General features: G+C 42.6%; 1 protein-coding gene and 2 non-coding genes across 3 annotated transcripts; all 3 read left to right on the top strand.

Annotated features, from left to right (window-relative positions):
* The first annotated feature begins 5 nt into the window (after positions 1-5).
* eif3ba (eukaryotic translation initiation factor 3, subunit Ba) lies at positions 6-6,696 on the top strand. Its single transcript, XM_035176247.2, has 19 exons — positions 6-228; positions 1,721-1,913; positions 2,025-2,144; positions 2,237-2,294; positions 2,455-2,583; positions 2,685-2,842; positions 3,370-3,501; positions 3,609-3,675; positions 3,779-3,825; positions 3,939-4,149; positions 4,237-4,309; positions 4,405-4,527; positions 4,636-4,714; positions 4,900-5,038; positions 5,280-5,405; positions 5,622-5,699; positions 6,021-6,129; positions 6,224-6,336; positions 6,457-6,696. The coding sequence occupies exons 1-18, from the start codon at positions 129-131 to the stop codon at positions 6,322-6,324; spliced, it is 2,043 nt and encodes a 680-aa protein (XP_035032138.1). The 5' UTR covers positions 6-128; the 3' UTR covers positions 6,325-6,336; positions 6,457-6,696.
* LOC118101476 lies at positions 4,737-4,815 on the top strand. Its single transcript, XR_004694556.1, has one exon. It is a non-coding gene; the product is annotated as a small nucleolar RNA SNORD60 (small nucleolar RNA).
* On the top strand, positions 5,455-5,539 carry LOC118101464. Its single transcript, XR_004694551.1, has one exon. It is a non-coding gene; the product is annotated as a small nucleolar RNA SNORD60 (small nucleolar RNA).
* Positions 6,697-11,605: the final 4,909 nt, after the last annotated feature.

Below are 11,605 nucleotides of genomic sequence, written 5' to 3'. Positions count from 1 at the left end.
GACGTTTCCGCCGCATCGTCCATTTTCCCCGTAGCCGCACATGGTGCCACACCGGCCCGACACCGCCAGCCTCCCCTCGCTTTAGCTTTGTTTTTAAAGCTCACGCACCCGTCTCCCAGGCCTGTTAAATGCAAGACACGGTGGATATGGTGGACGACCCCGAGTACGACGAGGAGGAACCCTCCTTCAGCGACCCGGAGGACTTCGTGGATGACGTCGAGGATGAGGGTGAGCGGCGGCAGGAAACACGCCGGCTTTACGGCCTGGTGCTAACAGTTAGCACGTAGCCGCAGCGGGCTCAGAGGCGGCCGGTGCTACGGATGCTACCGCGTTAGCTTGTCCGATTTATCTCCAGGGATTCGGTTAAAGAAGTTAGCATAATACATATAGTTCACTTAAAGCGTATCCTGGCTAACATTAGCCGGTGATTAGCCGCCCACGGAAGCCTCTTGCAGGCTGTGGCCCAGTCGCTGTCATTAGATGATTTAACCAGCACGGCGGTTCGGTAGAAGCTAACAGGAAGCTCCATTGTGACCCTTCAAACTGTGGATCACACCAACCGGCTGCTAATAACTGTCACCTCGGTGCTGAAGGGAGGTAAAGGGCTGCTCGATGAGCCCGATCCCCCGGGCAGATAAAACGCGATGTAACCGTCCACCAGCTGGGCTTCAGTGCCCCACACGCCCGAGAGGCTCTTGTCGGTGCTTTTTAAAAAAAAACACTGACTCCAGGGATGTCTGTGAATCCATCAGTACAATGAGTGACAAACCCAACGATGCAGTCCCAACACCTGCAGATGCAGCCCCTGTAGAGACAGAGAAGGTCTGTGGGGGGGGGACTGATTCATTAACAAAGGCTAAAATGACATCTTCACATTTCTAGTTTTTGCACGAAGCAAGACGATATCTCATTGATAATCATAAGCCAGAGAGAAGCAGCAAGTACTCACTGGATTCAGCAAATTCTTGTAAAATTCCAGAAATCAATTAATTAATTATTGCACATCACTAATTGTATCTTAGCTATTTGTGTTAAAGTGCTCTATAGTGTTGTTGTTTGTATCATTTAGCGGTCGCACATCTCAGTCTATTACAATTAGAGCCTGGCCGATATGAATCATCTGCCAGTGGTGATACCAATCTCAGGTAATAAGGAAATCAGATATTGGGTAATGATGTCGCCATTAAAACCCATATGACATAGACATGTAATTGAGATTTGATACACAATACAATCCACAGATTCACCATAATCTTTATCACAGAGAATAATTAGTTTCAAGAAAACACAATACGACCAAATGTATAGAATTTGAATTAAGATGTTGTCTTAATTGTCTAATTCTTTCTAAAACTAGTGTTATAATCTTCACGACAGCAGGATTCATTGGAGCACTTCTGTATTAAACTGTATTTTGCTGTCACAAGCAAACTATGTGGTTTTTAATTAATTTTTTTAAAAAGTTAGCTGATTTAGATCATGGGACTTTCCACCAGCGTATCATCACTGGGACAATTAACAACTGTGAAATCTTGACAGATACCATTAACCCCTTGATACCTTCCATTGGTATTTAAAAGTGATGTCAGTGGTCTCATGTAGTTTCAGAATTTTAGAGTTCTTTGGCCATCTGAGTGTTTTAAGAAGCACCAGGACACATCAGATAAAAGACCTATTATTGCTGCTGCCCGCCCTGACCCCTCTCTCCTTCCCCTCATAGAGCTCCTCGATGACATCCTGAAGGACAAGCCCCTGGAGGCTGACGGCATAGACTCCGTGGTGGTGGTGGACAATGTTCCCGAGGTGGGCCCAGAACGTCTGGAGAAGCTCAAGAACGTCATACACAAGATTTTCTCCAAGTTTGGCAAGATCACCAATGAGTTCTACCCAGTCGTCGAGGGCACGACCAAAGGGTACGATCCTGTCGTCTCACACGTGTGATATGAACTCTTCATGTCCTTTGTTCTGCCTTAATGTTGAATTTCAGATTCATTTGATTCTCATGGCTTCTCTTGTACACGCAGTTACATCTTCCTGGAGTATGCTGCTCCCACTCAGGCCCTCGAGGCAGTGAAGAATGCAGATGGCTACAAACTGGACAAACAGCACACGTTCAGGGTCAACCTCTTCACCGACTTTGACAAGTGAGTGTGCACTGTCGGACAAAACATGCCAGTAACATGCAAACAAGCGTGTAGGGCACAATAAGATGACGTTTCCCATTTAATCTTCTCAGGTACATGAACATCAGCGATGAGTGGGAAACTCCAGAGAAGCAGCCCTTCAAAGATTTCGTGAGTGTTTCCTGTAACAGATCCGACTCGTTACTAAATAAGTGGACACGGTGTAATGACCAAGATTTTTGTTCTCTTGGCCACCGTATCTTGATGAACCAGTTAAATGATCAAAATGCTTTACGTTCCATTAACTTTGTGTGTTTTTCTGCCTGTTCAGGGTAACATGCGCCACTGGATCGAGGATCAAGACTGTCGTGACCAGTACAGTGTCATCTACGAAGCCGGAGAGAGGACCGCCATTTTTGCAAATGATGCCAAGGAGCCGATCGTATCTGAAGAGAGAGCGGTAAGTAGTTCTTCACACGTGGAAAATGCATGACTTGCAGATTTGTGTGAAACGTGATTCAACAGCGCTGGAATAATAATGTTTCTGTGTCTTTATTACAGCGCTGGACAGAGACGTACGTGCGCTGGTCTCCCAAAGGCACCTATCTGGCCACATTCCACCAGCGTGGCATTGCATTGTGGGGCGGCGAGAAGTTCAAACAGATTCAGAGGTTCAGCCATCAGGGCGTGTCCCTCATCGACTTCTCACCATGTGAGAGGTAATCAACATTTCTGTTTGGCAGCTGATAAAAGGCTTTTAACTGTGCACATATATGTGATTAGAAATGATAAAGACGATTGACTGCTTGACATCTTAATGCTGCTGTTTTGAAATCAAATCTTAAATTGCAGTTATGAAATATGGCTCATTATTATTCTGCTGTCCTCCCCTTCACCATATCTAAAAGATGGATGTAGATATTGTAACTAAATTCACAAAAGTCTCTTTTTTGCTTGTTAATGCAGAAAAGACACAGAGTTAGTGCCTTCATCCGCACACAGCTTCCATGTGAACATTTTTATTGAGAAGGAAAAGCAGTAGAATTTCCTCCAAAATAGTGATGATTAAATTGAATTGACCCTTGTCCATCATGTGGTCTTGTACATCCCATGGTTTATGACAATGAGATGCTCCTTAATGTGTAGTAAAAGCGCAGTGAGGATGTACACAATGATGGATATTGTTGGGTGAAATGTGCAGAGTCTGAGCTTTCTGACGCTTTATGTGCGGTTGTGATGTCCTCAGGTACGTGGTGACCTTCAGTCCACTGATGGACACCAAGGAGGACCCACAGGCGATCATCATCTGGGACATCCTGACCGGACAGAAGAAGAGAGGCTTCCACTGTGAGAGCTCCGCACACTGGCCCATATTCAAGTGAGTTCATTTTATACTTCTCTTCTTCTAAAAATGTCATTTTCAACCTCACTGTTTTTTGCACTTGTTACTGTCGTGGTGTTTGAATGTTATTTACCTGTTTTCAGATGGAGCCATGATGGGAAGTTCTTTGCCAGGATGACGCCAGACACGCTGAGCATCTACGAAGCTCCTGTAAGTAAACTTACAAAAAAATATGTAGTTGTGTTTGTGTTTCTATGTATTCGTGTTTTAAATGTGCAAGTAGCATTTAACACCAAGTTTCTGCTCCTTCCAGTCTATGGGCTTGCTCGACAAGAAGAGTCTCAAGATTACTGGGATCAAGTAAGACTCCTTGATAATGATTTTCTGATTTACATCTAATAATTCTGTGATTTCAGTTGTGAGAGCATTCAGTGTGGATGTTTTTTAACAAGTGTGTGTGTTTGTGTCTACAGGGACTTCTCATGGTCTCCTGGTGACAACATCCTAGCATTCTGGGTCCCTGAGGACAAAGACATCCCAGCCAGAGTGACTCTGATGCAGATGCCCACCCGTCAGGAGATCCGGGTCCGCAACCTTTTCAATGTTGTCGACTGCAAACTGCACTGGCAGAGGAATGGAGATTACCTGTGTGTCAAAGTGGACAGGACTCCTAAAGGAACACCGGTACACAGATGGAACGAGGAAGAGGGGAAACAGGAGGGATCTGACTGGTGGAAAATCAAATTCTAAATCTAGTTTTTTGTCTTTTAGGGTGTGGTCACCAACTTTGAAATCTTCCGCATGAGAGAGAAGCAGGTTCCTGTCGATGTGGTGGAGATGAAGGGTAAGAACATAAACACACAAAGGAAAGGTAACTCTGTGTGAGAGTCTTGTTGAAGAAGAAGCCTGATCTATCGTCGGTTGTGTTCATCTTTCCAGAGGGCATCATAGCTTTTGCGTGGGAGCCCAACGGCAGCAAGTTCGCTGTTCTCCACGGAGAGTCTCCTAGAATCAACGTCTCCTTCTATCATGTCAAAAACAACGGCAAGATCGATCTCATAAGTGAGTAGATTGGACACACACGTTAACCGTTCTCTTGACACTGTTGCACAGTAAAAGACGCTCTACAAACATCCACTGAATGTGCCACTGTGTTGTTTGTTTCCACAGAGATGTATGACAAGCAGCAGGCCAACAGCATTTTCTGGAGCCCCCAGGGACAGTTTCTGGTGCTGGCTGGACTCCGGAGGTACGTGTGTGTGAGAGACACAAGCAGCTGATGACAAACTAAACTTTTCTGACACCTCGTATGAGAGCTCAGCTCCTGATTCTAACTGTTATCTGAGGCTCAATTTTATATATTTGCACCTGTGTTTGTGCTGATAAGTGTGTGTGTGTGTGTGTGTAACCTTTGTTGTTTTCTTTTGTGTGTAGTATGAACGGAGCTCTTACCTTTGTGGACACGTCAGACTGCACCATGATGAACATAGCGGAGCACTACATGGCCTCGGACGTGGAGTGGGACCCAACCGGTCGCTACGTTGTCACCTCCGTCTCCTGGTGGAGCCACAAGGTACAGGAATCCTCCGATAGGAGCTTTACACAGACATATCAGTATCACTCTTGTCTTATCTGTTTGCTGATATGAAAACATATTCTACAGAATAAACAATGCAGAAAGTATGTGTATCTATGTACATATTTTTACAATTTCAATATATTTGTTTCATTTAGAGTTATAATAAAGTTAATGGTTAAACTGTAAAATACAAACTAACTAATAAAACCTCACACTGACCTGTTTGTGTGTCTAGGTGGACAATGCGTACTGGCTGTGGACGTTCCAGGGTCGTCTCCTTCAGAAGAACAACAAGGACCGCTTCTGTCAGCTGCTGTGGAGACCCCGACCTACGACCCTGCTCAGTGCAGATTCCATCAAGGTACCACTTTGTCATAATGTAATATACACACTGTGTGTGTGGCGTGTGGAGTCACTGATGACAAACTTAACTTTTCTGACACCTCGTATGAGAGCTGCTCTGTAGCTCCTGATTCTAACGCTGATCTGAGGCTCACGACCACAATGTTCTCTGTATTTTCTTAATGGCTCTTGATTGGTTGCCCTTTGCACAGTCAACACTCTCTTTCTCTTGCAGACGATCAAGAAGGATCTTAAGAAATACTCAAAGATCTTTGAGCAGAAGGATCGTCTGAGCCAGTCCAAGGCTTCCAAGGTTTGACTTACTCCATTTCTCAAACTATATTTTACCATTTTTTTTAATGTTTCTGTACATGTTAAATTAGTGATAAAGTAAAAAGCTGTTTACAGATAATGTGATTTTAAAAAAAAAGAAAACATCACAGGCAGATTTCTTCCTTTCAAGAAGAGGATTCAAAATCAGCTTTGAAGCAAAACTGCAGTAATTCCAATGCTTTAAATTAGAAAAGCTTCCTGTTTACAAGCCCTAATATGAGTCTATAATAAAGCTGTCAAGTATAATCTATAGTTACAGACACAAAGAGTTTTAACACAATATGTCGTTCTGTGTGAGTAGGAGCTGGTGGACAAGCGCAGGACCATGATGGAGGATTACCATCAATACAGGGAGAAGGCGGTACAGACCTACCTGGAACAGAAGAGCCTGCGCCTCGAGCTCAGAGGAGGTGAGACCTCTCACTTTAATAATCCTCACCCTTCACTTCCCTCTACACATTTAAATTAGGAAAAATCTCTGACTGTATGTTTTGTCTTTACAAGGCGTGGACACTGATGAGCTGGACAGCAACGTGGACGACTGGGAAGAGGAGACTATCGAGTTTTTTATCAACGAAGAAATCATTCCTCTCGGAGATCTGTAGTCCCCTCCGCAGGTAACACACTGTCATTCATTGTGCTGTTGTTGCATTTCATGATTAATTGAAACACAATTATTAAACAATAGAGGACGACATCTGCTCAGTGAATTGATTTAAGTTCTCTCTCCGTCCCAGTCGTTCCGTTTTTGTGTGGAAAGAGGAGAGAGGAACTGCGTCATTGATTGGAGAAGGACGACGACCACGCTGTGAATCTTGAGGTTTCGTCACAAGCCTCAATCTTCAACGTTAGCGACATCATCAAAGCCCGCCTCGCAGATCGGCAGCCACGTCGAGGGACAGGAGAGGATTCTTTCTACTGAATACTTTCTCTTTGTCTCTCACCATCATCCGCCCCCTTTTTTTTCTCTGTGGAACTTGATGGCCCAGGCAGACAGCGTCCTCTTTTCTGTTCATTAATTGAGTCCTACGAATCTCAGCGTGCCGTCTCTCATTGGACCTTCTTCATCCTCTGGGTTGTTTCTGAACCAGCCTCACCATGCTAGTGTGTCACCACAGGGCAGCACAGGGGGCCGTACCGGTGTGGGGCGGAGGTGTTGTGGCTAAACAAGAAGCCTTGTTAATAAAAGTGTTGATGTGGCGCTATAGTGGCCTGTATCCTCCTCCTTTCAGACTGGGCTTTCACACAGGGAGAGGTTGTGCAGTGGGAATAACTTTAAATAAACATTCAAAGTCATTACTACCTGCTCCTGTCTATGTGTTTGATTCTTTATTACATTACAGGATCACTATTAAACTGCTTTACCGATTTCCATGAAATGTTTGAGAAGGTATGAGGTATGAGGACCAAGTGAAGAACCCATAGATTTAGGCGGTCAGAATTTTATTTTCCTCTTCTTTAACATGGGTGGGTTTGGACAATTTAGATTTAACATTTCTCATATTTAACAAATGGATAATAATGTAATTATGCAGCTTCATGATCAGATATTGGTTTGTGTGATTAAGACAGTTTCTATCAGCATTAAGTCATTAGAATCGGTAAACATCTTAGATTTTTAGTGGGAAAAGAAAATATTTCACCCATGGTTGGTGGAAATATACTTTAAAGATTTTAAATTTGAAATGATCTAAGTTTGTTCAGACTTCATTTTTTCATTTGGGTTTTAAACGTCTGTGTGATGCATTCTGATCTTCATGTTCATGGGCTGTGTAAGTGTATGATCACTTTCATGATTTTAAAACACAAAAATATAGTTTTATATCTGATCATGTGAATTAGTCATTCAGATTAGATACATCTGTAGAACACATTAAAGATCTCACCTGCCAACACAACACCGGGCTGCCAATGAGTTAATTGACTTCTGAAGTTTGAGTCTGAAGTGTTCTCTCTTTTTTCTGCATGAAGGTAAAGTTATGTTTCACTTTTCTCATAGATTTTAAATCTAACTCAAAAACCATTTACTCTGCTATTATTATTTAAAAATGACAAAATTTTGTAGAAAAACAAAGCAGTTCTGCTGAAAAGTCATAGACAGGAACAGTTAGTCTGTTTTGAGATGTGCTTTATAAATAAAGATGTGATTTATTATTATGAAATGCATCTATTTGATTTGACTTTCATTGTTACTGTATGTTGTGAATGAGATATACACTCTGCCTCTACTGAAAGCTCCTCTGCTTTGCCAGGTATGAACAGAGCCGCTGTAGGAAGTGCAGTAATCTGAAAACCAACAACTGGCCAGCTCCTCCCCAGTCAGAATATTTCTTTGCTCTCTCCATACAGATGTGCATGGCAGGACCAGTGAACGGCCTAGACTGCTGGAATGGGTACTGCAGGGAGTGAAGGAGAGGGAGGATCAGAGAGATCTATTTCTTTTCAGAAGTGAAACTATTCTACAGTCACTGACACAATAGCTGAGAGCCAAACAGCAGAAAATCAACTGGAGAGAAAAGTTCTGCTGTTGTGATTTGTGCAGGGCTGCACAGAGATCGGTGGCTACTGGCTGTAGACACAACTACTGTATAAACTGTATTAACACCCACTGGGATGGCGAGATGAGAGGGAGCTACAGCCCTCAGTGAGCAGACCTTCTTTGAGGCCTGTCCTGGTGAAAAACACCATGTTTGGATTTGGTGGAGAAGGCCAGAGAAGACTGGACAACTGCTCCTGCTGTCCACTGCTATGCTGGACCTGAAGATGTGGCCTGTGATTGCTGCACAGGAAACTGAAAGCTCTCAAAGTCCTGTTTGGTTTGTTTAGCTCTTATGAAAAACACCTCCCGGCCTCAGTACAGTCCTCTGACTGACTTTCAAGCTGGTGGAGCCCTGGAAGAAGCCAGGAGAACATGCTCTCGTCATGATGAGGTGTGAATGTTCTGCCGCACTGATCAGCAGTGTATCCTGTTATCTCTGCTCTGTGGATGAACACAAAGACCGACACAGTGTTAGCTGCATGAGAGAGAAAGGACCAGGAGGCAGAGGCTCGGGCTGTGGAGACAAACAATCCAGCAGGGACTCCAGGACAGAAGAAAGATGTGAAGCTGCTTCAACAGGAGGAGGAGACCAGTCTAGCGTGGCATCTGCCTGATAACAAAGCAGTGAAGGACAGTGAGAAGATCTTCACTGAGCTGATCCGTCTCACTGGAAAAACGTGTGAAGCAGCAGATCAGATCAAGCATGAAGCTGAAGTGAGTGGTGGAGGCTTCAGGAGAGACTGGAGCAGGAGATCACTGAGCTGAAGAGGAAAGACCATGAGCAGAAACAGCTCTCAAGATGCAGAGGATCACAACCAGTTTCTACACAACTACCCTGCTGTCACCTCCTGGGAATCTACACACTCATCCAGCAATGGATCAAAGTCTCGAGGTACTTTGAGGCCAATAAACACAGCCATGTGTCCCAAGAGTCAGAGGTCTGACTGGTTCATTCTGGTGAGACAGAGTGTAAATTTTACAGATTGTGTCTCAAGTGGATGTTTTTACTGCCACAGCAGAGCCAGGACCAGAGCAACTAACAAAAATATTCTAGGAAATCATTAGATCCAAACACAGTAAACAACGTCTGTTATTATCTCAGAAACAGAAAATAACATTTAATGAGTAAAGAACAGTCTTATTCTGATCACCCAGATAGTTAATGTTTGGTTCTAGTGAGAGAGTCTGACTGGACATTGTTGCAGGAGGTAGGATGGGGACTGGTTGGTAAACGATCACATACAAGAATATCAGCAGAGCAGGAGACTCAGGATGTCGATTTGGATTCAATGATAAATCTTGGTTGTTACATTGTTATAGAAACAGTTATATCTTTTATTGACAGGATCATGACTCCAGTGTCAGGTCCTCGGTCCTCCAGAGTAGGTGTACCTGGATCACAGTGCAGGTGTTCTGTCCTTCTACAGAGTCTCTGACACCATGACTCTCCTCCACCGAGTCCAGACCACATTCACTCAGCCTCTCTATGCTGGAGTTTGGGTTCATTCTGGATCCACAGCTGAGTTCCGTAAACTCAAATAGACTTGAGTCATTAAAAGCAGTGATTTAAACCTGGTGGAATTTGATTGATTGATTGATTTAGATTCTGTGTTTTTATCATTTACTTCTTTTGTCTCCATGTTTGTTGCTCAAAGTTCGTAAAATCGTGATGTTTTCTGCTCCGCTTTGAAGATCAGCTGACAATCCATTCTGACCTTCCTGCCCACGGTCTTCAGTTCTCACTTTGTAAAGACAGAATTCTCTGTGACACTGACGAATGTGTTTGAAAGAAATAATGTTGCTGTTGTTTCTAATCAATGTAGAAATGGTTCCCTGATGGTTTATAACCTGTATTGATCCTGATCATCATCAATGAGCTGATTATTGGTTCCTTTTCTTTTCCACATGTAGGTGAAATTGAAACAAACTGATTGTGTGTCCATGAACTCACTGAACAAAGTCACTGAACAGACTTTACTGATGAAATGAATGGAAGGCGTCAACATGTCCAACAGATTGACTTCACTGGTTTGATTTGGTCATCAGTGTTATGGGATGTTAGGTCACATTGTAAATGTGGAACCTGGTTTGTTTTATCACGACTCATCTTTGTAAAGTTTGAATCCACTCGTCCTCATTGTATTTACATATTCAGTGAGCAGGCATATTTATCTGCTGCTGCGTAGTTTCTTCTTTTTGATTTTCATGATCTGTTAGCAGTTCCACTGGAGAAGTGTCTGATGAGTCCCTCTAGGGGTTTGTTCTGCAGCTCTCTCATCATAATTTGACCTTTATTTTGTGAACTGAATTCAGAATCCACTGGGGCGTGTTCAACATCTGTCCATATTTTATTTCATGTAAAACCTTTCAAATCAAACAGCAGCAGCAGCACTGCAGCAGCTGTTACTTTCTATTCCTGTAGGGCGACAATTCACACCACCAGGAACAGCTACTGTCTCACAGCTCACCTTGATGGACAACAGGGAGAGAGATTGTGCAGTGGGAATAACTTTAAATAAACATTCAAGAAAGTCACATCACTACCTGCTCCCTGTCTGCGTGTTTGATTCTTTATTGATACAGGATTACTATTAAACTGCACCGATTTCCATGAAGTGTTTGTGAAGGGATGGAGTATAAGGATTAAGTGAAGAACATAGATTTAGAGCAGGTCCAGAATTTTATTTCCTCTTCTTTAACATGGGCAGCAGTTAGTTAATTTAAGTTTAACATTTTTCTTATGTTAGAAATGGATAATGATAATTATACAGCTTTATGATCTAGAATGGTTTATTATTATGGAATTAATTCCCCAGTCCTTTGGGATTTCTATCAATCATTCACAGTCATTAAATCAGTGAAAGCATATTTGCGTTTAAGTGGAAGAAAAAATATTTCCTGCTATGATTGGTGAAATATATTTAAAGATTTGAACTTTGAAATACATCTAGAGTTTGATTAGGGGCTTTGAATTTTTTTCATTTAGGTTTAAGCAAATCTGTGTGATGCATTCTGAATCTTCATGTTCATGTGGAGCTGGTAGCAAAAGGGTACTTTATGATCCTGCTGTGATTTTAAAGGGCAAAAATACATAGTTTTGTATCTAGGATGTGTGTGATCCAGTCACATTCAGAACAAATCACATCATGGCTCACTAAGTTCTCACCACTGCCAACCTGACACTGAGCTGCCACTGGGGTCGTTGTTTCTGAAGTTTAAGTTCTGAAAGTGTTCTCTCTTTTCTCTTCTGCATAAAGATCAAGTTATGTTTAACTTTTCTCATAGATTTTAAAATTTACACTCAAAACTATTTTACTGCTTTAATAAAAAAATGAAGTTAAATTTCT

Source organism: Hippoglossus stenolepis, chromosome 2, assembly GCF_022539355.2.
Source record: "Hippoglossus stenolepis isolate QCI-W04-F060 chromosome 2, HSTE1.2, whole genome shotgun sequence".
Taxonomy (NCBI): domain Eukaryota; kingdom Metazoa; phylum Chordata; class Actinopteri; order Pleuronectiformes; family Pleuronectidae; genus Hippoglossus; species Hippoglossus stenolepis.
The sequence above is the reverse complement of the archived record's forward strand: the minus strand, read 5'-3'. Positions and strand labels throughout refer to the sequence as shown.

Coding starts and splice junctions, on each gene's coding strand:
- eif3ba (XM_035176247.2), top strand. CDS start 129: ATGCAAGACACGGTGGATATGGTGGACGACCCCGAGTACGACGAGGAG. Junction 4,528..4,635: donor CGGCAAGATCGATCTCATAA/GTGAGTAGATTG, acceptor TTGTTTCCACAG/AGATGTATGACAAGCAGCAG. Junction 5,700..6,020: donor GCCAGTCCAAGGCTTCCAAG/GTTTGACTTACT, acceptor CTGTGTGAGTAG/GAGCTGGTGGACAAGCGCAG.